The sequence below is a fragment of the Thermobia domestica genome, chromosome 5 (assembly GCF_964235325.1).
Source record: "Thermobia domestica chromosome 5, izTheDome1.hap1.1, whole genome shotgun sequence".
Lineage (NCBI taxonomy): Eukaryota > Metazoa > Arthropoda > Insecta > Zygentoma > Lepismatidae > Thermobia > Thermobia domestica.
In genome coordinates, this window is record NC_137458.1 from 67,413,807 (window position 1) to 67,441,756 (window position 27,950).

The 27,950-nt window shown below is 36.1% G+C and overlaps 1 protein-coding gene across 2 annotated transcripts in view; it reads left to right on the forward strand.

The window, feature by feature from the left end:
* mus81 (mus81 structure-specific endonuclease subunit) overlaps positions 1-27,950 on the forward strand; it is a 77,760-nt gene that overhangs the window by 17,192 nt on the left and 32,618 nt on the right. For both annotated transcript variants that reach the window (XM_081758729.1, XM_081758730.1), the window contains exons 5-10: positions 4,980-5,088; positions 7,633-7,786; positions 11,110-11,324; positions 16,065-16,206; positions 21,651-21,873; positions 26,632-26,841. In XM_081758729.1, coding sequence (XP_081614855.1) covers positions 4,980-5,088; positions 7,633-7,786; positions 11,110-11,324; positions 16,065-16,206; positions 21,651-21,873; positions 26,632-26,841 — 1,053 coding nt within the window. The remainder of the gene's footprint in view (positions 1-4,979; positions 5,089-7,632; positions 7,787-11,109; positions 11,325-16,064; positions 16,207-21,650; positions 21,874-26,631; positions 26,842-27,950) is intronic.

Below are 27,950 nucleotides of genomic sequence, written 5' to 3' on the forward strand. Positions count from 1 at the left end.
AAGGACTTTACTGATGCTCCAGAAATGAGTGAAACTTCGTTATGGCGTTGCGAAAACTGGGATTTCGGTATAAAAAGTTTAACAAGAAACCAGTTCTAATGGAAAGTGATAAGATTGCTGGGCAAAGGGATCAGTTTTTACGGTTGTTGAAATTTTACAGACGTAATAATTTTAGTGTCTTTTACACCGATGAGTCTTGGTGCGGTGCGAACCATTCTGCCAAGTATGGATGGCAAGAGCAAATTCTGCCAGAAGAAAACACACCAGTGTATGACTACTACCGGAGTGCTGTTCAACAGGTTTCGGGTTGGAGAGGGGGCATTCGTACTCCGTCCGGTGCTGGGAAGAGAATAATTATGCTGCATATTGGCAACGAGGAGGGATTTCTTGATGGAGCCGAAGTGTGTTTTGTTGGAAAAAAGGGAACTCAGGATTACCATTCCGAGATGAACGCCAAGCACTATACAGAATGGTTTCAACGCATCATTCAGCTATTGCCGGACAAATCAGTCGTGGTTATAGATCAAGCACCATATCATACTATGCTGAATCCTGAAACTAGAAATCCAACTATGCGATGGAAAAAAGACGACATAATTAAATGGCTGGAGAAGAATCAAGTTCCTATTCCGTACTACGTTCAAACTTTCAGTGAACTTCACAAAAGTGTGCTATTGAATATTGGCAGGCCTTATTTCAAAGAGCAGGAACGTCTTCTAGAAACAATTGTGCGAAATACTGAAAACAAAACAATCAAACTTTTGTGGCTCCCTGTGGCACATTGCGAATTGAACCCTATAGAGTTGATATGGTCTTACATAAAGAATGAGGTTGCAAAGAAAAATAAAACGTTTCGTGTCGATGATGTGTGTGTTCTTTGCAAAGATGCCTTTAAAAATGTTCCCGACTGTGTATGGAGAAATGCAGTTCGTCACGTACAAAAAATAGAAGATCACTATTACAGTACGCAAGAGTATTTGGACGTTGCCTTGGAACCCTTTATAATCAACACACAAGATTCGGATGGCAGTAGTAGTGACAGTGAAATCCTGGATTCGGATTCGGATTCGGACGAATAAACAAGTAAGTATTTAAAGCAATTATTTAAAAATGTATGCTCGATTATATGTGTGCAATTCTCTTTAAAAAAAGTTTATAGAATTATGTACAGCGCTTTTTTTTTTTTTTTTTAAAAAAAAAGTAGAATTTGTTACATATTTTTTCTCCTGTTAAATCACGCTCGCCTTCTCACAAGAGGCAGAATGTCCGGCAACAGAGGGTCTGCAGCGTTGCCACAGCGAAGTCGGAGAGAGCCCCTCTCCCATACTGGTGATGCGTTAGTCTTCTGCGTAGGCGAATTCTGTAACAACGTCGCACAAAGGGAATCAGCTGGCAGTGAGATTTTTTTCCGCGAAAGAGCTCGGAACTTTCTGATTAAATATATAATTTATTATTTGCGATATTACAACATTACACTAACTTCTGTTTTATAGATATAACATATTTTATCTAAATCGTTTTAATATGCCTGCAGCTTTGTTAGATTCGGAAATAGCATGGGATCACAATATCGGTATTTGTATGGAGATGAAATGAGTAAACATGACCAAACTTGCTCATTGCAATCAGTAATAATCACATGTTGAACTGTATGAATGGCGCTTTCGAGAGGCCAGTCGTTTCTGAAATATATGATGTGAATCTGGTTAGTTTATGAAAATGGCTAAAAAATACACAGTTTTGAGTACATTTTTACTCATAACTTTTTCCTAGTTACACGTAAAGCTCTCAGATTTACACCAATTTGTAATAAATACTTTAACGATTAAAACAAGGTATAATGTATAGAATAGTTGACAGCCATTTTAGCATAACAAGGCTTTAAACACAGGGGTCTATAACGCTGAAATCTATAGTAGTGAATGTTGGAAATTGAATTTCTATTACTAGCTTTTACCGTTGAGTTCCGATAATCACAAAATCTCTATTGATGTGTTGTAAATAAAGGAGCGTAGAACATTAAAGAATCGTTTTATGAATTTATTTTCATAATAGAACTTAAATGAATAAATATTCTATAAAAATGTAGGTGAAAAAAGAAGTCATTTTATTTCCATCAATAATTGAACTCGAGAATACGTTACGAGGATTATTAAAATGAAAAACTTATTTATTTATTATACGGCAAATTAACAAACACAGAAAAATCAAACATATTTCATATTTTAATATGTTCCTAATGTCATTCAATGAACGTATTCTATCGCTTCTGAACTGCATGGATGCATTGTGAGAATAATGTGTTTGCTTGTTGCTATAGCAACTCGTACATCTCAGATTTAATTTCTTCATTGTTTCGAAAATACTTCTCTCTTATCGCTTCTTTGTGTGGTCTCAAAATATGAAAGTCACTATGATCGAGATCTAAAGAGTAGGGCGGGTATGTGAGACACTTAAATTTAATATTCTAAATTGGATAACGTTAAACTGGCATTAAGAGGTCGGGTGTTGTCATAAAGTAACAAAAGACATAAAGTCAGTAATTTTCATTGTTTTCTTCTGACTGCAGAAGAAAGGTGACATTGGAGCAGATCTCATACGAAGCTCTGATTACTGTTGCTTCTTTTTCCATATAATATTGCAAAATCGCTCACATTCATCCCAGAAGACAGTGTGCATGATTTTCCTGTTGGTGGTTGGATGCAGCATTATATTTACTTAATTTTTGGAGAGATGGGGGGAAACGAGCTCAGGCCGATTCCTTTCTTTTTTTTCTATAACAGTTTTGCCTAAAAATCCATCTTCGGCTTGAAAAGCACGCAAAAGTTTACCACAGACATCAACACGACGGTCTCTAAATTGAACAATCAACTGTGTTCTTGTAGACATACTTCAGTCGGCTGCAGTGCATCATGGACAATATGTACTGAACCAACACTAATTATCCAAGACGGTAATTATTTCCTTCACACAAATATACCTATTTTCCTGCATTAGCTGTTCCACTGCTGCGATGTTTTCGATTGTCAAAACCACTCAATGTGTTTTGCCAGGTTCTGGCACATCTTCCACAGAAGTTGCGCTAACTTGAAACTTTCTACACCACTTATAAACTTAATGTAAAAATACACGCGAATAACTGTACTGTACTTTCACCCTGCGATGAATTCCACTTGATTAACACTTTCCTACTCGAAAAACAACTAGAGATCGCTGTTCTAACGCGGTGCGTGTCACAAGTGGGGGGTCCATCTTTGCATTGACGCTGCTATCTTGTTCAGTGTTCCTTCATTATGCTCCTACCCCTTGGGCATTCCTCCAACAACAACGATAACTTTTGTTAATTTACGAATCAATCGAACAACTTCTTGGAATTTTATCGCACTTTCAATATTTTCATTTGAATAATCCTCGTAACACCCTCAAGTTCAGGTAGGGCTTTTTCGTGGCTATATATGGTTAGAGTGCACACTTTCGGCGCGAGAACTCACGTGTTTCGGATTCCACGTTAAGCTTTAGCTCTACATCTCATGTAGCCTCGCTGCTGAAAGAGACGCTCAACTGAAATCTAATCTAAAATCCAAAACATAAAATTCATTCATTTCTTTAAGTTCTATCATAAAAATAAGTTCATAAAACGATGCTTTAACGTTCTGTCCTTCATTTCCAATACAGGCATGATTTAATTATTTCTGACAATCACCAACAGATACTTTGTGATTACCGAAGCTTACTGGTGAAAGCCAGTAATAGAAATTCAGTTTTCAACATTCACCAGTCCAGAGCGGTAATTACGATATTTTCAACTGTCACATTTAAATGAAGTAATTGAGCTGACGTAAGAAGCACGGGGCACGGCAGAACCGATCGCCAGACGGTGACAGGACAACACACGATCTATCAATGTGATATTTGTGTATTGGGTAAGGAAGGCTGGCGATATATCAGAGTATGATACAGAAAGATTGTAATGGGATTATCTGGAAACGAGTCTTTCGGGAACAGTGCGATTTATCGGGTGTTCGCGAGCTGTCATGGGTAGTGTCTTCCAAAGGTGGAAAAAGGACTGTGAAACCAGCACCAAACCAACCACAAACTGTTACAATTAACAGCAGACTTTAACAGTAAGCAAAGTATGAGTGTGTCTGAATACCCAGTTCACTGTACTCTGTTAGAAATTGGCCTCCACAGCCGACATCCCACATGTGTATCAATGTTAACCGCACGGCATCGTCGATTACAACTGTAATGAGCACGTGCTCATCTTCATTGGACTGTCGTGAAATGGAACAACGTAGCAAGATCCTATGATCACAATACTGCCCTCATCACATCGATGGCTGGATCAGAATCTCGTCTTTCAGGAACACAGCTCTTGAAACGTATGCAGTAGGACATCGACAGACCGTTGGTATCTCCATTGTGTATTGGGGAGCCTTCACATGGTCATCTTGGGTTCAATAGTGCGTCTGGAGGGCACCTTATCTGCTTTTAGCTATCGGCAGACCATTGCTGATCATGTATCCCCATTCTTGTCGGTCATGTTTCCAGCTGGCAGTGACATCTTGCAGCAGGATGACGGTCGTTATAAACCCAACGTTCGAGGAGCTTAGTGGTGACTTTTAATTGTAGCAATGGCACCTAAACTCGCCCGTTCTTAACCCAATTAAACACCTTTGGAATATCATTGAACTTCAAATTTGAGTTTATCACCTCCTCCACTGAATTTACGAGACCTACGTGTCGTTTGTGCAAATGTGGTGCGCCATGCCTCTGGCCACCTACTAAGGTTTTATTGCTTCCATTCCAAACCGCGTTGCTGCTGTCCTGCAAGTCAAAAATGGGCATACCAGGTATGGTACACCTATTCATCGTCATTGTTACATACTACAGGTGATATGTTTTGGTTTGTGAGCCATTCATTTTTCTTGATATATAATGTTTTCTTTCTTTTTTTTTTTTTTTTTCTATTTTCGCAGTCACCTAAATCAAAAGGAAAAAAGAAAGTATATATACCTGCCTGGAGGACAGGTGCATACGCGCTTTTGTTAACTCTTTATGACAAAGGGAAGGAACCAGGATATCCAGGTGTGTATATAAAAATAGTAATTTGCGACATACTCAATTATTAAATACAGCGTGTTATATTCTACTTACAACCCAACATAGTGCATTTCGTTCTTGTCACTGTAAGTACCTAAGAGAAGCAGTGAGAATTCTTGTGATATTAAATCCTTAACCTTCTCAATGCTGACACATTTGGAGAATGTCATACCCTCCTTGCTGATGCTTCTTTCCAGCCTTATCGATAGCATAACATGAAGATTCAAAACTAATATTCTATGCCATAGGAGCCAGATTTCTAGCATATAGCCGCTTGGCGTCAACGCAGCGGTGACACTTGATACTGAGTTGGTGGCTATCGATAAAAAAAATTTTGTTTTTTGAGCCGTGTTTCTATGTTCAAGGCGGAAGAACTGACTTTGCAGTAACAAAAGAGATCTCTGGCTGGACACTTCCAAAATTTTCTTTTTCGCTTTTTTTTTTTTAAATTTAATGTGATGCGAACCAATCTGATTGAAATGTTTGGAAATTTAATGATTTTATAAGAGTAATATTAACAAGACCACATGAAACTGTTGGACTAGGAGTAGAAAGAAGCCAATCAATTCAAAGTTATAATTTGAAACTGTAAGTAGTGAGCATATAAATTTAAACAAACTAACGGCTCAACGGAGGCAAGTGCTCATATGTTGTAATTCTTTATTTCGTACAACACATGAGCACTTCTCCAGTAAGTCGCTAGTTCGTTTTCAGTTCAAAGTTAGTTATTTGAAAACTTCTGGTACATTGTGATTATTTATAAAATAGTATTTATTCTATAGTTATTACAGTGGTTATTATAAATTTAACTACTGATGGAAGAGAATTGCACTGTTATTTTTCAAATAGAACTTCAATCAAAAAATCTTTCAGTTTTTTATTCCACAATTATGCCCTTTAGGCTAAGAGAGACGATGATTAAGACAAACGAATTATGATGGAAGAATTTGTGGAATGAAAATGTATGAGGAAACAAGAATACTCCGAGAAACCCATGGACACGATGCTGTCCACCACAAACTTACTTGGCCGGGATCGAATCAGGGACTAAACGCATCGGAGGTAAGCACTCTACCATTGAGCTACCGTGCATCGCACAGCTTCATTCCAGGATCTAATCTTAGGTACGAATTAACATAGATCGAAAGAAAAGAAAAAAAAAAGGAAACCTTTCTACTGGTTGAATACAAAAAAAAAAAAAAAATTATAACTGTCTAGCTTTTTTCTTATGAAAATATCATTAATGTATTTATAGAAAACAGTAGGAAAAAATAATACCAATACTTTCATTATAATTCGATGAAAATAGGAAACGAATTGACATTTCGAGGAGCATGTGTTGTCCTATTGTCATGACTTGTTTTCCGCTGAGACGTCCTCTTTGCTCCCCCCACTTCGGTCGACAAATACTTCCGAATATGTGTTACAAAGCGGCAACATTGTGATGATGATACCCCTTTCTGCAGAAACTCTTCACTTGTAACTACCACCCCGACGTTTATGATTCGCCACTCTTCCGATGACCTTAATAACCCCGTAACGTACCGTGTCTTCTCAGTACAAATTTCCACGTGCTTTTGAAATGTCAGCTCGTTTCTAATTTTGATCAGCGTATAACATATATTCTCCATTAAAGCCTATTAACAATGCTTTTGAAATAAAACAAAATAACACTATTATTGCATGTATTTAAACTTCGTACTTTACTCACATCTGTTACTATATACAGGTAGTTATCAAAATAATGTGTGAACAAAATGCAGGTTAGCTGCTTAATACGGTACAGGAGCACTGTTAGCTAGTAGATCGATCTGATTCGTCGTGAAATGCAGATATATAAGACATAAATTGATTTCCATAGTCATATTGTACATCTCCCATGTAGTACACCACTCAGTTCAGTCAGTAAGGATGACAGAGGATATTTACAGATATAGCAAAGTACCGAATCTCACCACCTCAGATTAGAATTGAGGTACCATTTGCACTACCGGAACTATGATTCATGCAGTTCGTCGATTTGGGAGTGGGACGAACCTCTCCTTCCTCGTGAACATAGCTCTTTATATTGATTCACCTTATTTTATGAAAACGAAAAACACAGTATTTACTCGTACCCCGAATATATTTAACTTGAAGAAATATTCTCCACTATATTTCAACGAGAGATGGAGCTGTGCGACGCTAATGCGAAACTAGGAGAACTGAGATTGTGACAGTTGAACATTCCCAGGTTATATCCCCTTATTTTATCCGTTACTATATCCTTTAAGGTGTAGTAGATATTAACAATACCAATTGTTAATCATAAACTTTTATTATTGAAGTAATGATGTGAATTTATGCCTGATATGTTTTAAAAACGTTAATACATTCATACATGTAAGATGATACTTAGTCTTCCTTAAGAAAGTGTATCATTAAAATTTAATGTTTTTTCATATTTTGGAATCTTTTAATTTTCATTTTTTTTTTCCTACTTTGCTTCTCTTTTCTCATTACCATTGATTTGTTGTTATTTGATTACAGGATTTATGTTGAAAAATGAGCTGATGAGAGAAGCTCAACCCTTATGTGATACTTCATTCGATCGTCCGGAGGAAGGTAGTTATTACACAGCATGGTCCTCTATGTCTACATTAATAAAAAAGAAACTTGTCGAGAAGGAAGGCTGTCCTGTAAAGTAAGTTTGTTTAATTGTTCTTATTAAAATAGAAACGAGTACAGTGTATGTAAAAAATCTTTGTACATAGACACACTCATCCTAGCTTGGATGTACACTTTGAAATCAATAAGATTGCTATTATTCTGAATATATTCCAATATTTCACGTTAAATGGCCGCCAGAATAGTGTGTGGCATTATGGATGTACTGATGTGATGATTCGTTCGTAATGTTTCATTATATATTTTCAACTTGTACACCTGCCTTTACATGACTCTACGTGTAGAATTCCAAAAGTACAGACCAACAGGTCGTGCTAATCACGGGACTACTACTTTCAATCCATAATCCTGGAAATTTCAGATTAAACTAATTTAAATTCAACTGCAATCTACTGATTTGTCGTGGTGAGCATAATGTATGAAGATTTCAGAGACTCGTTTATATGGAGATTTTGGTCTCCATAGAATTATTATTATAATTTAATTTTGTTGAGAAATACTTCGTTTACACCATGAACAGCATTGTATCTGCATGTGAAGATATATATATAAATAGAGCTAAAGATACATATGTAAAATGTTATTCGCAGATAAAGGTATTCAGAAAATTTAGAGGAGAGCTTCATTTATGTTAAAGATTATTAATTTAAAATGATTTATGGTACAATGAAACAAAAAACACACACTTTAAATGTGAATTAACTACTTTTTTCTTTCATGTATGTAATTTTCTCTGCTTAGGTTTTTTTGAAAAGGAAGTTGCATTTCTGATGTTATAGAATATGTAGATGCGTCCAGTTTCGTTTATGGATAAGTACGATAGCGTGGGTGATCAAGGTTAGATTTCCTGCGGGAGCTCATGTGGTTCGAGTCCCACATTACACTGTAAGTTCAGATCTTATATAACTCGCTGCAGAAAAGGAACGTTTATCTCAAAATTAAATCAAATATGTATAGTGTATTACATCTGGGGTCCAGATTTCTTTATCCGCCTTTCAAAGCAAGGGAGAGTTGTGGGGAACAGTACTTTTTTTTTGTTTGTTTGTTTGTTTTTGTTTGTTTGAAACTATATATATGCATATATAAAGAAACAGTCCAGAAAGGGTATTCTAATGGTAAGGTGTTCTCTTCGGATGAAGTTTTCAGAAAACACCTATTATAATTTTGTTCATATTTCATAAATTACAATTGAATTTAAGAAACGGAAGCTAGAAAACTTATTCATATATATATATACATAGGTTGGATAAAAAGTACTGGCAACCCTGCCGACACGCGCCAGTCTAGTGACGGAGAATCGCGAGGTGGCAGCACCGGAGAAGACAATCTCAGTTGAGTGGGAACGCTGTTGAGTCAGTCAGTTGACGAGAGCAGTGGCGTCAAATTGGTATCGCGAGTGGAAGCGCTCTAAACACAATGTTCATTAAACATGAACAGCGTTCGTGGATCAAAATTGAAGTGGCACGTGGTCGTAGTGCACGAGAATGTTTTCAGGGACTGCGGGACGCCTGTAAAGATGCAGCGTTGCCATACCGCACCGTAGCTCGATGGGTTAAAGTGTTTCGTGAAGGCAGACAGAACGTGGAAGACCTCCAACGTTCTGGACGACCTCCAGTGGACAACATGACAATTCAGCACTTGCATCCTTGCTGGACGTGGATAGACGGTGGACTGCGCGTGAGTTATCGGCAGAGGTTGGGGTGTGCCATAAAACTGTGCTTCACATTTTGAACGACATCCTGGGTTTTCGCAAAATTGCAGCACGTTGGGTTCCACATGTCATTACCGAGGTGCAGAAATGGTACCGATATGCACTGGCACAAGAATTGCTGGACCGCCACCAGAGGGAAGGTGACAATTTCTTGGGCAGGATCGTTACCATTGATGAAACCTGGGTTCGATCCTACGAACCATGTTTAAGCGCCAATCCAACGAATGGAAGCATCCCGGTTCCCCTCGGGCAAAGACTGTGCGCCCTAGTCAGGGAGGAGTGAAGGTGATGTTGATAGTGGCTTATGATGTCCAAGGGGTTATCCTGCACCATGCTGTACCAGCAGGGCAGACTGTGAATGCGCCATATTACTGCACGTTCTTGCAACACCATCTGCGTCCCGCACTTCGGAGAAAGCGACCTGATCTTTAGGCACAGACCCCAATCATTTTGCACGACAATGCACGCTGTCACACAGCTACCGCCGTGACGGACCTTTTACGTGCCTGGAACTGGGAGATTCTGGAACATCCACCATATTCGCAGGATATGAGTCCGTGCGATTATGACCTGTTTTCCAAGATGAAGCAACCACTTCGCGGACAACGATACAACACCAGACAGGTCATCCTCAATGCCGTAGGGCGGTCGCTGCGAGACAGCCAGAGAACAACGTGCTGACGGAGTACGGCGCCTTCCATACGTATGGCAGAAGGTTGTGGACATGGGGAGTGATTACATTGAAGGAATGTAGAACGTATTTTATCTTCTAATACAGTCATTTGTAAATTATAACAATTGTGCCATTAATTTTTATCCATTCCTTGTATATATATATATATATATATATATATATATATATATATATATATATATATATATATATATATAAAATAAAGAAAAAAGGATTATGCAATTTTTAGAGTTAATAAGGAAATATTTACTCACAAAATATCAATTAAGCCATTAAGAGACATTTTTCAGAAGAAATCACACCCACATAAGTAAGCTATCCTCTCTGAGATTTTGCCTGAGAAATGAATTAATACAATATTTTCGGGCTGTTAATGAAGTGTTTATGAAATATAGACACAATAATTAGAGCTCTTTTTTTATTTCTATTATCCGATAAACTTCCCTTATATTTTGACGTATAAAGAAAATGCGAAAACCTCTCTAGGGAATCGTAATAAAACAATATTTTAAAATTTGGTATCGATATATTAAACCATGTGACCGGAAGACCTTTGTACATAGAAATGAATAGATAGATTTAATCCAAGAGCCACATTTTAGAGACATTGAAAAAAATCTCATTCTTTAGTGCCAGAAGGAGAAAAAAATTAGTAGTCTTTAAAGCAATGCAGATGTTTATGCACTGTATTTGTTTTCAGGGAAAATGGAGGTGAGTGTGAAAAATTTACAATTGAACTGTTTCGAATATAAAATACTTAGTGCGTGGCTCTGACGGATGTTTATTGAACAGAACATTCAATTTTGACTTTAGTTAATTTACCTTTTAGTTTAATTATTAAGGATATTTGATTTGAAAGATACGTAGTAGATCTAGAAATGGTAAAATTGTGAGAAAGACCTATTACATGTTATACATTGTATCTGCATTTCAGGTTTAAACTTACTGAAGAAGGAGTTCAGCTTGCAAAGCAGCTAAAGACTATGCAGGATTACAGCACAACCGAACATACAAAGGATATATCAACCTATTTTTCAAGTGCTTCATATAATGAAACTAGTAAAATAAATAACAATATCTCTGTTCCATGTCGTTCAGAAATAGTGGCTGCAAAAAGGAATATAGGATCTGAATTATCCTTAGAGCCAGGTATATTCCTATAAATAATGCAATAATAAGTGTGTCAGTTTTATACAGATTATGGTACTATTTTTTGTAACTTTGATTCCATTGTTGGTAATCATAAAAGAGAAATTGTTTTTGTAATTTTTTTCCTTGACGAAAATAAGTAGGAAGCGAATTTTCCCTTCTTATGTCTGAAGAATATTAAATCGTGGGTTATTATGAGTATAAATTATCAACAAACCCGTATTAACTCCTCTTTAACCAGTTTTCAATGTTCGTTTCTTCGCTCTCTTCCCTTGCTTTCCATAGGTTGTTTTCCTTAGATACAATATGGTTAGTCCTAGGTTCAGTTCCCATTAGTAGCTCGAGACTATTAGCATTCTCAGCAGCAGCATGAGGACACTTGAGGATCTACCTGAATGAAATCTAGCTTGTTTCGGTTAAGAAATAAATATTGTATTAGATACATCCTTCAACTGAACATGCGCTATATGGGTAGCTCAATGTACAGAGCTCTTCAATGTAGAGTTCAGAATTATTATTATTCGTAATACATTTGAAAAATAAGATATGTCTGGATGAAGGAGCGCACTCATAATTTGACGAGGAATGCGAAAACGTAAATGAACAACGAAAGCGAGTTAAATTACAGTGGATCACTGAACACACAGAATGAAACGAATATAGTGGTACTCATACTTTTAAGTATAGGAAGATTGATTTTTGAGTTTAACGTCCTTTTCAGCAGCGAGGCTATATGAGACGTGGACCTACAGCTTAACGTGGGATCTGAACCACATGAGCTCCCGCTCCCGCGCCGAAGGTCTCCCACGCCAAAGGTGCGTATACAAACTGCTTAGCCAACAGCGAGCTCAAGTATAGAAGAGAAAATATGTGAAAGATTATAGAATGTGGTGACTGCTATGGCTCAGTGAAGCATCTGGCGTGTGGAGTCCATGGTTCGATTCCAGCTCACGTCAAGTGGGTTTGTAATGGAAAAACACTCTATACATGGGTTTTCTCATTTCCCAGTTTTTTTCATTCTGTCATTTCATTTGTCATTATCATTACCGTCTTTCTTAGCCTCAGAGCATAATCGAGAGAAGTTAGATTGAGCTAACATTAATAATAAGATTACACAGAAAAAGGAAAGAAAAGTAGGGATTTGCACAAAGGTATAAATGGACTCAGAAAAGAGATCAGCCTGATTTGAAGGTAGTACAAGATGGTACTGAAAACATGTTAACTAATCCTAGAAACGTTTTAGGTAGATGAAATGGTATTTCTGTAGCCTGTTAAATGTACAGGTAGAAGTCAAAGAAAGGGCAATGGTTGTACAACCGTAGAACACATGATTGAGGAAAGTCCTTCCTAGAGATTGAATTAACTATTAAAAATTAAAGAACCCCTGGAAGCTGTTTTTATTTCAATTAATAAAACAGAAGGAATCATGTCAGCCCAAGAGATACACAGAGATTTCGTACAACAAAAAGAGGAAATTCTTAAGGAATGAAAGAAATTGATAACAATGTCTATATTTAAGAAAAATGAATGCAGGACTTAACGATGAATATCGCAATACCAACATAATGCAAAATTTTGTTCAACGTTCTTGTAACAGAATTTACTGCTTATGCAGATGAAGTAAATCAGACATCACCAATGTGAATTCAGACGTAATCAACCAACACTGAACTAAATATTTTAGATAAAATAGATAGAAAAGTGGGCATACAATGGTAAAGTTCACCAACTATGGTAGTTAAACGAGAGAGGCTATATAATTAATATCTTGCAGGAATCCGGAAAAGACTAGGTAAAAATGTGTCCTAGTAGACGAGTGGTAAGGCACAAGAATCAAATAGGGAAAAAGCAGACTTGTTCTTTCGAAAATAAAAATCTGAAGCAAGAAGATGCTTTATTACGTAACTTTTTAACAGCGCTTTGGAATTCGCGATTAAGAAAAATTAAAAATAGCAATAGGGGAGTACCGTTGAATAGTTTGAACCAGCTTCTTGTACATGCAGACGATGAAAACTCAATAGGGAACAATGTAGGGCCAGTGTAAGGCAACACTAATAACTTTGTGACATCGTGTAAGGGAATCACTCACATATGAATATAGGGTAGGTAAAATACATGATGATAAACTGAGATTCACAATAACATTAGTCAACAATAACAGCAGAGAAGGTGAATAAATTTAAATACTTCGGTGTAGTGTTGACAACAGTCAACGACTTAATAAAAAGAATAATGGCAGGAAATGTGCTTAACTACTTTGTGCAAAACCTATTTTCGTGTCTTGTATACATTATTGTCATAAATTCAAACAAGAATTGTTGATTGTACACATATTTCAATGAGATGTATTTTTGTCAAAATTGAACAAAAGTTTTCATAATAAGTCAAAATGTGCAACTGAAGTATATTTTAACAATAAATAAAAGGAAAAAATGTTTACTCGCTTAATATATCCAGTAATTATGCTAATCTGATAACGGCTTCGACAACTGCTCTTGTCTTCATCGGATCGGAAAATCTTCGAGGTTAGAAAGTATGGCATTCTCGTACATTTTTAATGTATTTCCATCCATCATGAATTTAGATCTATTCGTATAAATACAGAGTAAGTTAAAAGTCTTTGGGCACACTTGTATTTTAAAACCTGAGAGAAAAATGTGAAATCTGTTAATGTGAGATGGTAGCGGAGGGGCGTAACTTGTAAGGTACATGGCAACTATAACCCATTTTAAATGCCAGTTCGAAGTTTCAAATGGGAAGGGGATATATCGCATATTAATACCAGCGGCGTGAGCTCAGGAATCCAAAGATGTAATTGTTTCTTTCATATTTTGTATGGTTTGCACGTTATAAACACTGAAATTTTGAAAATCATCCAGCAGCGATGCGCTTTAGCACATGTTCTATGTAGTGGTCATCCCATCTAGCGCACAACCATACTTACTGTACACGGAGGAAAATGTGGGTGAAATACAATTACACGCATGCTAAATGCATTCCTGTACTGCCTTATATAGCGGAGTTCCTCAGCATATACCATCTGCTTCATATGACTCCACAGGTAGAAAGCAAGGGATGCGAAGTCATGTGATCTGGGCGGGAGCACATTGACTAATCCACTCCTGTTAGAGTCGTGCATCGAGTCAGTGACGTACACCAACGCCATAGGGGAAAGGGGACCCATTGTGTTGAAAATAATAATGTTCCCTTATGGATTCAGAAGAGAAGGAGACATATGTTCCTACAGGAGCGTCAGATAGTGTTGTGTCGTTAAGGGTAATGTCGATGAAAATGGACCAATGATGCGGGTGTCCTATGCCACACCACATCATTACCTTTTCAGGACTATATTTCTTAAGCGGATCAACCCAGTTCGAATTACTGACAATTATATCGATTGACCTTCTCATCCAAACAGAAATAGGCCTCGTCGCTGAAGAGTGTGCCACGTGTAAACGAGGAATCCAGTTCGCTTTTGTTCGTATCCCATATGCAGAACTACCCATCAATCTGGACCTTCCTTATTTAGAAAGCTTACGTTGCATATGCGTTAAAAGAATACTAGCGATTAGCATGCAATGTCCAGACAATGGAGGACTGGCTGATACCACTTTCCAGTTAGAAACAACGAGCACTGCGTTTGGGATTCTTTAGAAATAATGCTAGAACTGGCGTTGGCGTTTTCTCATTGATCTTTGGTTGCCCACTACGTACCCTATTGTCCACAGTGATAGTTCCCGGAATTTAGTGATCACATACGTGACTATAGTGTACAATACTGGATGTTCCTCTGTCATATTGAGATGTTTCCGGATATTGGGATGATTTCTATCTTGTGCCCCGTTGTCAGAGGCATCTTAGATCGCCTACAACACTAAGAGATTCTGTCAGTAACAATGAGATATTTCCAACTTTCATTGTTCAAACATAACGTCCAAATCATACAAACTATGAAATACACAATTACGCGGATTCCTGAACTCACGTTGGTGTTACTTGTTACGCGAAAGCTCTCGTTTCTACTTGAAATTTTGAATTTGCATTCAAAATGTTGCCATGGTCGCCATGTACCCTACAAGTTGCGATTCCCCCGCTACTACAATTTCTCATTATCAGACTTGACATTTTCCTCTCAGGTTTCAAAATAAAACAATGTTCAAAGATTATTGATTCAGCACGTGTTCCTGTAGAATACGAAGCTGTGATTCTATTACTGAATTATATCACAGATGTAAATAAGAATTAATATTAATTAGCAAAAATTGTTAATCACCTAAGAATGTAATATTCAGAATAAGCACTGTATTTAAGTTACAACAAAACTATGATTTTTGAAAAGTTCGGCATTGATATTGAAGTTAATAGAAGAGAGATCAGTTTATCAGATTAAAAGTATTTGAAATTATCAACGGAAAGCATGAAACTAGTATACAAAACATGGCACCGTAGTTGGTTTTAACAACAATTATGTCTTGTAAATAGAAGCTTGTATATAATTAATTTTCTAGTTCTTTATGAAGTCACAGTGATAGTGTAGTCATATATTACAGAAATATTTATAAGGAACGGTTTAACAAATTGTAGTGGATGGGAATATACAAAAAATGTAGTGGTTGAACATCACGCTTATAAATTCAAATATTTTTGAAGCAGATGAAGGCAACAGCAGTTGTCGAAACTCAGATTAGTATAATTACTGAATACATTGAGCGAGTAATAAAAAGTTCTCATTATTTTCAGATGTTTATGTTGAAGAACAGTTACCAATTGTCGCTCCCATAAAGCAACAGACAGAGATTAGAGCAAATGATTGTGAAGAAATTATTTTTCTACCTCGAACGTTTAGGGTGAAGTTGTTAGTTGACTGTGCCGAAACGTCTGGGTAAGTACTTTTTGTCGTTTACAGTGTTCATTAGTATTGCCTAAACCGGTATACATACAGTCGTTTTGGAATAACAGGACTAACATTTATGTGAAGCTGTGACATCAATACACGAATAAAACGGGTTGAACCTTTCTAAACATATTTGGTTCGACTCACTTAGCAGAAATGAAGATACTGAACATTTCAATATGAGTATTATTGTCCTAAAATTGAACAGAAGTCTATTCTGCGTATTGAATAAGCTGTGAACATGTATATAATGTAGATTTTTTTTTTTTTTAATCTGAAACTTTTTTGAGGGGGGAAAGGGTGATAGTACGTAAATAACCATTCGTATACATAGCGAATAAATGTAATATCATATAAGAAAAAAGTTGTAATAAACATCAACGTGGAAATATTTTAGTTATCAACAGAAGAATGATTATTAAGTAGAATCCGAAAAAAAGAAAATGACATACAAACTTCAACAGATAACTCAAGTAAAATACACGAAGTCTACAATTAAGCAAAACTTTATATGAAATAAATTATTAGTATTGCATTACTGCGCAAACTTTTGCATTTAAAATCGAATTTTATACATTTTCAGAAACCTCTACTTTTTATAAACCTAAACGATCACAATATGAAACAACGCATTTTTGTCTCTATTTGTTCCACGTCATTAGATTATACTGGAGTTGTTGTTTCTTTAAATAGATGGTTCCAATGATATGGTAGCCCGATAAACTCTTGCTGTAAATAGTTTACAAAGTCAAATTATTCATTAACAATCAAAAGTTTTCGAAAACAAAGATGCTGACACAGATTCACAAATATCTCTTTTGGTCATCTATCACCCACTCTGAGTATTATTGGAACGGATTCATGGGTGACAATTGAGATGAAAAGAAAATGTCTAATTTGTTGCATATACCACGAATACTTCAACAGGAATAGCATAATTGCTTAATTTTAGATAAAGATATTAAGAAACAGATATAAGAAGTGCAGAGAAGATAGGAAAATAGGAAAAAGACAAATAACAATAAAGAAAAAAAGATTATTTTGAATGACGAGATTACAGGCAGCTACGTAACACAACGCTCGGGATTTCGGTTTTCTTTTAAATTTATTTTATTGACACGCTATTATGGGCAACAAAGAGTGAGCTTTCAGTCAACAACAGTATACGCCGGTGAGTTCAAGTGGATCAAAGAGGATAAAGTTAATGGAATGTGATCAGGTAAAGGAGTACACAACAGAAACAGACAGTAGTAGAAATGGTGACACCAAGCTCATTGACTATCACCAATTTACTGATTTTGGTCCTAGTAGCTATTTGTTCCGGCCGGCATGGTATTTTTGCGCACATGTCCTTCTTGCTCCATCCTAAATACACCTTTGGAAGGGATGTGGCGTTCTTTGAGCCTCTTACAGGGCTGATTTTATTATTGTTGTGCGGCCACTAAAGTTTATTTTGATAGACTTTCCGACCGTGAATTTGAAACATTTTGAACTTTAAAAAGACCATGAACCTGATTATTTAGTTTGTGTGGGAACCCTGGTATTAGTTATACAACGCAAGAAACAAGACATGTTTTAATATATGTTCTCACTTCCAGTTAAGCAAAAAAGAATTTTAACAGTGAGTACAAAATACTAATATTTTTCTAGTGCTAATACACTTGCATATAACGGACAAAATTTGACTAATATAGCACATGTTGGGAGAAAGAAATTCTTGAAAACTAATTTGCCCGACTCAGGTTTTTAAATTACGCGGTGATGGGTTCGATTTTAATATGGTAATTGAGATCTTTATTATTAAGGAATAACATTCAACGGGAAAGCAACTGAAGGTTAAGGCTTTCGTCGCCCTTCTGACATGCACTTGTGGAGATCTTTAAAAAAAAAAAAAAAAAATTAAACAAATACGAGTATGTTTTACATTTACATTATATAGTACAATTTCAATTGTAATATCCTTTTTTAAATACTTATTTTTCACAGTACAATTTGTGATTTAACTGACTTCCGCTTTTAGGAAACCGTTTCTCCTCAGTTAATCTTTTAAGTGGAGGGGTTTCATTGTACTTACAATTGTTTCGAATCGCACTACTTACAATTATATCGTTGGTGGTGTTATAAACTATGCAATAGTTAACATAAAATATGTGATTTTGATTAACATATTAGACTCATTAAGTTCACTCATATTCCAGATTAGAGGCACAGTGGCTCAGCGATAGACTGCGATTAAATCAGTATCTGACTAAATCCCAAGCTATGTAAACTTGAAATTGACGACATCATATCAGTGGGTTTTCTCTGGGTTCTCTGTTTCTTTCTAGTGTTATGATTCCACGAAGTCATCCATCATCTTCATCTAGAGATTGAACCAGCGATCCTTCGCACCATAGGTTAAGGCCTTACCACTAAGCTAACATATTTCGTAAAAAATAGAAATTCAAATAAATGATGAAATAGTTAGTATGAGAATAATTTGGGAAAATCCATACACTATAAAGATGACGTGACGCGACTTGGGTATGAATTCTTGACTTTCTGCACTCCAGTCGTGAGCTTTCTACTGTTAAGTGATTGTTGGTATTATCACTTTTGCGAAATATATTTGATTACCCCATATAATCCAATGATAAATGCGCGTTATCTCGACTTTAATTTTCTCAAGAAAGCATACAATCATCCAGAGTTGCCAGCGACCTGGAAAACCTGGAAATGTCAGGGAATTTTGTATAGTGATGATATTAATTTCTTTTTAGAGGACTAATTACCTCTTTTTGAGTGGATGAATGTTCTCTATTTTACATTGGATTGAAAGCATTTTCCAGCGATGACTTCTGTGGATACCTTGTCTTTAGGTACCAGGCATAAGCTGAGGAAACTTGCTACTCTGAAGTTATTCTTGTGAATTGTATGAACCTTATTTGGTAATATGTTTTTCTTTTCAGTAAGTGGACACTTCTCATTAATTCGTGTAGTGAATTACCTTCAATGTACAAAGTTATATTTCCCGACAGCAACATTGCTAAACAGTTTTCGTTGGGCAAAATCAAAGCATCATATGTTGTTGTATTTGGTTTAGCGCCTTATATGAAAGTGAAATTCCTGGATGTGCTAAAGATAGTATAACATTTTGTATTCTGTTTTGATGAATCTTTAAATAACATTATGCACAAAAAGCATATGAGTTTGATAGTCAGGTTTTGGGATAAAAACTTGAAACAAGTATCAACCAGATACATTAATTCAGTATTCCTTGGATACTCAACAGGATTTACCAACGAAATTTAAGGAAGGTTCGTGTGGGTTGACAGTATCAAAAATCATAGAGATATCAATGGACGGTCCCAATGTGAATTGGAAATTTTTAGCGGATCCGATTTGTGAGGTGGACTTCATGTCATTCATGGAGCATTTCATACTGGTCATCAACATACTAAGTGGAATTGAAATAGGGTTCTGAAAGATTTATACAAACTCTTCAAAGACAGTCCTGCACGTAGAGCAGATTTTTCGACATGTACTGGAAAACGAATTTTTACTAAGATCTGTTAGATTAGATGGATTGAAAATGCCATTATTACAAAGTGTACAATAGATTTATTTGTTTCCTCATATTAAGAAATACATGCAACAGTACAAAAAAAAAAATCTTCCTAAACACCTTGAGATTAGTTCTGTCCAAAAGGCAATCGATGATCCCTTAACGTTAGCTAAGTTAATATTTTTTGTTCCCCTGCAGAAGATCTAGAATTTTTTTAATTATTTATTTATTTTATTTCAATCAGATCAACCTTTTAGCATCAGTTTTGGTATCCAAGTATGCAGAGTTAATCCGAAAAGCTACGAAGAGATTTTTTTAGATGAGAGACTTTTCAGAAAGCAGACTCTGTTTCGAAATTACTTCGAGTGGATGTGAATCATATGGATTAGTTTGTGGTTTGTTCGAAGGTCGCCGTTGTTTTTGCTGCAAAGAAATTTTTAGAACAGAGTAAAGTTAATGAGCGTTGTAAACTGGAGTTTTTGCTTCAATGTAGAAACTTCCTGTCAGGCACAACTTCAAAAATTATTGTAAATTTCCATTAAAATACAAAATAGTGCGAAATCTGTCATGTCTTATTCCAAATAATCTTACTAACCAAAATGTAAGCGAAGGGAAAACATATAATGTTCTTGAGAGGAACTCCACAACATGAACATAGTTGTATCTGCTAAAGCTGAAAAAGTAAAATATCAATTTTCCAAATTGTATATTTCAGCAATAAAAGAGAAGGATGATTTCGAATCACTTAATGTATAACAGATAAGTTAGATGTCTTTTATTGCAGTCTACTTAATAATATTCGTAGATTTGTGGGACATAATTAAAATGTTACTTGTCCTTTCCCATGGAAATACTTCTGTTGAGAACGGTTTCTCTGTTAACAAAGACATACTGGTGGAAAATATGCATGAAGAATCTTCGGTGAGTTTACGAGTTGTTCATGATACTATATAATGCTGGAGGACCCCTTTGTATTGATATACAGAGTGGCCTAAAAGTAGATATACAGATCTGCATCTATCAAGTATTACTTTTAATTTATTAAGATAATGAATTTATTTGCTTCGGTCTGTTCCGAGCTTAAGGTATAAGTGAAAAGAAATTAAGAACAAATAATGAAGAAACTAAGTCAATATTTGTATGGATAACAATAAGTAAGTGATATAAAATGCCATGAGCCGATCAGTACAGGACTGTATACCTACTTCTGGGCTACCCTGTAGACTTAAAAAGGCTTCAGTACGTACATAGATCATATGCACGTTATGAAGAAGCCATGCAAAGAAAAAGGACAGAAACCACTGCAAACGAATTAAAGAAAAAGGAAAATAAGCGCATAGCTGATCATATTAGCATTTCAGAAAAAGGAAGCAAAACTTTCATTAGAGGTTTTCATTAAATGCAAAAATTTGGAATATGAAATTTCGACCTTGAAAGCATCTCTAAGGTGGAGAACTGTGGAAACTAAGGAAACATGCAGTAGTAATTTGTTTAGTGTGAAGTTCCATAACAGAAATTATGTAGACTGCAGTCATAGTATGGCACTGTAATTTTAATGTAATGAAAGAGATGTATCAAGGATTTAAATCTTATTAATTATGAGTATTTACAAAAAGAAAGGAAAAAGAATGAATGGAAAGCAGTGGTTGAATGTTGTGGAGGGCTTTCCATTCATTCTTCTTTGAAGAAAGGAATTCTGTCTGGAAAATAATAGATCTTGCCTGGGAAACCTGGAATTGTCAGGGAAAGTCGATTTCAGAAATCCCTGGCAACCCTGTCATTTCAGTGCTGATCCTCATCATGAGCCAACGGGAGAATAATGGAATAAAGAAGTACTGGAGTAGGACAAGCAAGCCAGAAATAATTTTATGTTTGTTTTGTTTTTCAGCCACATGGGAGATAACAATATGAATGACGTGACTTTAAGAGAGCTGCGTGCAAGTGGAATTCCTTTTGAAACACGTCATCTGAGTATTGGCGATTTTGCGTGGGTTTGCGAACGTCGTGATTCCAGTGGAAGCGAAGAGCTTGTTCTGCCATATCTCGTGGAAAGAAAACGAGCAGATGATCTGGCCAAGAGTATTAAGGACGGTAGATTTCATGAACAAAAGGTAATGATTATAAATTCAAACACCAGTGTCTTCAAATTTAGTAAATTTGAGTACATAATTGTTAAATATTAAGACCTGGCGATAGTTCATTTTAAGCTGTATAGCGTAACTTGGATGGGTAACAGACAACTAGGAAAGTAAATAGAAGCACTTCAACACATACTGTTGGAGCTTCAGAAAGGAAACAGATTTCCTAAATTCCAAGTTAGAGAGGTATTTTAAAGAGAAGCGTACTGAAAGGAGTGTCGTACTGTGTAAATGAATACAAAAATATGACAGATCGTTATTATAGTCTATTACTAGAGAGGGAGAGGAATAAGAAAGAAAATTTGGAGAGAGAGAGAGAAAATGTTAATACTGAAAGAGAGAGAAGACAATATATATATATATATATATATATATATATATAAAGGAGAAAATTCAATAATATTGTTAATAGAGGATAATGTTAAATTTTGGCTCTACTTTGTATTGTACTTGTGGTGGAGATGTTTATAAGAGTGAATGAAATAATTGGATGTGTCCTTTTAACTGTATAAAAATTATTCAGAGAAATGTGTGAGGATTTATGTATGAAATAAACCATATACAAGGAAAACATACGTGAGATTGGAGATGCGGCTATTCATAGTTCTAACTGTGTGTTTCCATACGTGCATTGCTAAGTTCAGCTTCAATAATTTGTTATTTTTTAAGTTTCGTGTTCATATATTCTGTCAGTATGACAAAGCTGTTTGATTGGAAACTTAATTCGACCTTAGAAACATTTGTAAACTACTGTAGCATTAAAATACTCAGTACATACTTGGAGCTCATGTGGTTCGGATACCACGTTAATCAGTAGGTCCACGTCTCATATAGCCTCGCTGCTGAAAGGGACGCTAAACTAAAATCAACTCAACTCAGTACATACTTGGTTAATTTTTCGAATACTTATTAAGTAAATTTATTTTACGAGTTTTCTATGTTTTCGTAGTATAATTTTCCTAAAGCGACCTCCTTTTTGTAGAACACAGCTCGTAAAGCATGCTTACAGGAGTATTTGCTATTTACAGGAAAAATAGGGGTACTTGACAAAATTGGTATTATTGATAAGTGTTTTCGCCCAACTAACTAATATTAATGCTCAAATCTAGATATGGTTACTGTCTGTTAATGGTAGTATGTTTCATGCAAGTTGGCAGTAAAGCTTGTTAAATGTTGCACTGTATGGTAATCATTGTCTGTAGTTTGTATACTGTGTTCGTATTGCTTAGTTACTAAATTATATTATACTTGATACGGAAGAAATACTTGTGGATTTTATAAAAGTAATTACAATCTTATTTACATTTAATACGGTCCTTGTTTTATTAATAAACAGCAAAGCATAGTCATGTTCAGTATCATCACTATCAATTTTCTAATAAAGCCAGGCAGCAGATGTGGCGGAGCAGCACTTGTTGATTGTTAGAAATTAACATTACTCACAGATTGAGATTATTTTGTATTATAAATAGATTGACTTTATGTTTTACACTAGTGTACGAAACGTGATTGCAGAGTTCATAGAAAATTCAGGACAAAATTTTAGAGGTATTTATTATGACAGATGAAAGAAAAGTCGTATTTAGTATCATTTAGGAGATAGAGGTGTGAGAATATAACAGTGACATGTAAAACAAACTAAATATCTATAGAGGCCGTTACGCCAATATATATTTTAAATATTCACACACTACGATATTCCAAAGTAAGTGTGACGTAATATACTTTTTCTTCGTAAAGTCTTTGTCTGGGAATTCATTACGCCGCGCCGATTTTTGTAGATGTTTGACACAAACAGATCTCTCTGGTCTTCTTGTACATACAGTATGTGTATGTTGGGATTCAGTGCGTTCGTTCTTGGCGAAACCAAAAGTCAGTTAATAAGAATAGTACTCTATCTGCCACAATCAAGATAATTGAATGAATGATTTGTCGAGGCGTATGGAACACATTACTGTATACTATAATGAATTACTCATCTATTAATGTTCTTCAATTAGTTTTTCTTCCAATATTTCGAGTGGTTGAGTGTAGCACTAGGGTGCAGCGTTTTACCACTTTTTTTCGGAACAAAATGTAATACCTGGCAAAAGTGGCCAACCCACATGGACATTACAGGTATAGATTTTTTTTTTTTTCAAATCGGATAATATCTTCTGTGAGAACTATTGCCTCAAAGTTTCAAAATTTCACTGAAAATTAGAAAAAATACCAAAGTTCTTCATGAATTTTAGTTATGTTAAAGTAAACATTTTTTGGTTAAATACATGTTAGTTGCTTAGAAAACTGACATTCAAGTATAAAAATGCCAGTTATGTGCCCTTGGGGGGATAGGGGTGCCTCCTCTGGGGCCAGAAAAGGGGGCAAATTCAGTACATTTAAGCGGTTGTGCTGGTCCTCGCTCACCTGGTCATATAGCCTGTCCAAGCGCCCCCGAGTCTGCCACGTGGAGGTGGCTGCACCTAGGGCTCCTGCGCCAGCCCTACCCAACCAACCAACCATATATAGGGACGGATGAACTAATCCAATTCGTCACTGTCAGGAAGAATTGTCACAAATTGGGACTTTGATTGCAATTTAGACACAGCTTGCCTAGAAAGTAAGGTTGACCTGATTATCCCGTCCCTAGCATCACTGGCACTTACTCGAGAGGTGCTTCAGTGACTAATTTCACTATCCGTTCCACTGCCATCGTGTGGCATGGATAGACGGTGAAGGACTATTCTGGCACAGTGTTGTCAGAAAGTGAAAGGTTGTCCATGAACTATTTGTTTGATACGTCCTTAGAACTGGTGGTACAGTTATTGAAACATCAGTGCTTTCCCAAAAGATCATTTCAGTGTAATCTTTCGCCTCAAAATTCAGTCTGGGAATGATGTTATATCTAATAGTGTTATGAAGATTCTCTGCTTCGTGTTTTCGAGCATTAAGAACCTTATGTAATGCATCTTGTCGGACAGCAAGTAGACCATCAGTCATCATGGCGAAAAGAACATTCTCTGGGAGTGCGAGAAATGCATTCGTCTGAATGGATTATGGCCTGGTATTCATTTGGTAAGTATCTAGACCTATGAATGGTCTCAAAGACGTGACGAGGACTATAAGTATCTCAGGTCTTTACTGAGTTTTCTGAGCTCTTCTGACTATGATGAGGTAAGTCACATTTTATTGATTTGAATGACACCACTGGAAGCTTTTCACAGTCAGATAGTTTTGAACCTAGCGGACCTGTGTAAGAATAGGAGCTTGAATTAGTGCCAATATGCGTGAAGAGAGCTCGGAAAGGCAGTTCATTAAAATGCAAGAGACAAATAGCCTGTTAGTTCCTTTAATCTTCGATGAATACCTCCCTTCCAACCAGTGTTAGTGTTTGTTCCATCACACCCAAGAACCTCCACTTCATCAAAGCCACCTTCGATTTGGTTCATAATGTACTCGAAAATAGCCGTCTTGTCTTGTCATGGCCAGAACCAGAGGATGGTGTCACGTCACCAACGTATTGAGAGTTAGGTTCAGCCACAAGTGATAAGTGCTCTTCTCTAACGATGCCTTCGTGTGTTTCAGTGCCTTCCCTTTAGCCATCAAAGTATGGGTTTTTAATGGGATCATCATTTCTAGAACTTACTTTTAAATTCCGAGCAAGTTTCGCACGACTTATTTTTCTCCTGTCCACAATTAAAGCAGTTATGTTGCTAGATTGTTGAGAGGTTATAATTCCAGCATTTAAAGCTGCCTGAAGCACAGTTGATGTTATATGTGACACAGCCCTTTCACTTACGTTGTATCTCTGAGCAATCATAGCAGTTTGAGTCAAATCTAGCTTCGGTTTAGATGTTCTGTCTCTGGGTTTGGTCTCTTTCTCAAAAGAGTTTTCCTCTGCTTTCTCTTCAAGGTCAGCTTCATTGTCACTGAAGTCATTTTTGTGATATAATAAATAATATTGACATTTAAAAAAAGAAATACAAAATTTTCTGTGAAAATAGTGTTTAGCAAACTATTATCTGTAACGGCCAATTCATATAAGCTGAAGGCAACAGTAACCAAATATAGCGCTTGAGAAATGGCCCCCAATTTGAAGCGTATCCGGCTCGTTCCTGATAGTGACGCTGAGTTACGCAGATCGGGACAGGAGAAGGGCGTTGCAGTATTGTGAAGTGGAGGGGTGGGAGTGTCATGGTGAAAAATAACAATGCTCTGGTACTACTATGAACCACCAGTAGAAGGAAAAGGGAAGGACGAAAATAGCTGTAGAAACGCTTAATTGTACTGAATTTGCCCCCTTTGCCGGCCCCAGAGTAGGCACCCCTATCCCACCGCAGGGGCATATAACTGGCATTTTGGGACTTGAATGTCAGTTTTCATAGCATCTGGCATGTATAAATCCAAAAATATGTTTACTTTAACATAGCTAAAAATAATGAAAAATTTTGGTATTTTTTATAATTTTCAGCGGAATTTTGAAACTTTGAGACAATAGTTCTCACAGAAGATATTATCTGATTTAAAAAAAAAAATCTATACCTGTAATGTCCATGTGGGTGGGCCACTTTTGCCAAGTATTACATTTTGTTCCGAAAAAAAAGTGGCAAAACGACCCACCCTAGTGTAGCACTGCAAATATTGGAAGAAATATTGACTGAAGAACATTAGTAGATGAGTAATTCGATATAATTGAATGATGCTACTACCAAGAATGCTAATTTAATGTCTTTTTTTTTTTTCCTTTTTAAGTTTCGTATGAAGCAGTGTGGTTTAAAGAATCTGATTTACCTCATGGAAATCACTGGATCACGACATGCTACGCTTCCTGAATCTACATTGAATCAAGCAATTGTAAATACTCAAGTTGTAGATGGATTTATTGTGAAAGTTACTAAAAACAACAAGGAGACGGTAAACTATTTGTCAGTTATGACGAGAGCACTACAGGGTATCTATGAGGTTAGTGTAAATTGTTAAGCTTTCGGTTAGTTAAAGAACGTAAGGAAACTGACTCTTATGTTCCCTCTTGACACATTTATTATGAATCCATGTCTGTTGGTTTTAATTCAGGGATTTAAGTGTTGGATTTAATTCAATGAAATTTCGAAGCGGATTAACCAATTGGTTTTTATATATAAACAGTTATTTTTTTTACTGGTAGTTAGGTACACCTGAATAATCTAGCTTATCGGTTGCCATTGAAATAGTGAGATTCATTACTTTTTAGTTTTCATTACATCTATACGGATTTTCTTTTCTCAAGTTTGACAAGAAGATACATTTTCAACGGATAGCAACGAAAGATTAAATCGTCTCTGTGTAAAGGATGAAGAACGAGTTTTTCTTTAAATATATCGCAAATAGTAATCTCATAATAAATCTGTCAAGAGGAAATACAGCGAGTCCATAAAAATACTATCATACTTTAAAGTGGTATTACGTCGCTTTGGATAATTATAATCGTATTTAAATGTAATTGGTCACATTTGAAAGAAAAACTCAAATATTTTTGTACATGTCAACAGTGGACAACAAGGTCAACAATGGTGGGCCATTTGGAAAGCTTTTGTGTTTCTGTACTGTTATGCCGTAATGTGCTACTGTAAATTTATTTCCTTTCGTTGTGTTGTGTTGTTATTAAAGAATAAGTTTTAAGGAGTTACGGCTACCCCACAAGAACGAAGTTGATGTGTTTAGGAATATCACAGCACGCAGAGTTTGGTGCAGGTTCAGCGTGCTTTTAGGCAAAGGTTTCAACATCAGGCTCTTACATACGTCTATTTTGAAATGGTAGCTATCGTGATTTTCTGGGTCGTGGCAAGTTCGCATCAGTGCTGCCATCCAATCCATTTTATCAGATATGTTGAACCGTGGCGTGAATGGGAATATCATCTTGACGTCTGTATCACCGCTCATGGGGCCCACATTCAATGTCTATGAGATATAGTAAAAAATATTTGAGTTTTTCTTTCAAATGTTACCAATTTTATTTAAGTATGATTATTCAAAGCGACGTAATACCATTTTAAAGTATGATAGTATTTTTATGGACATGCTGTATATAGGTA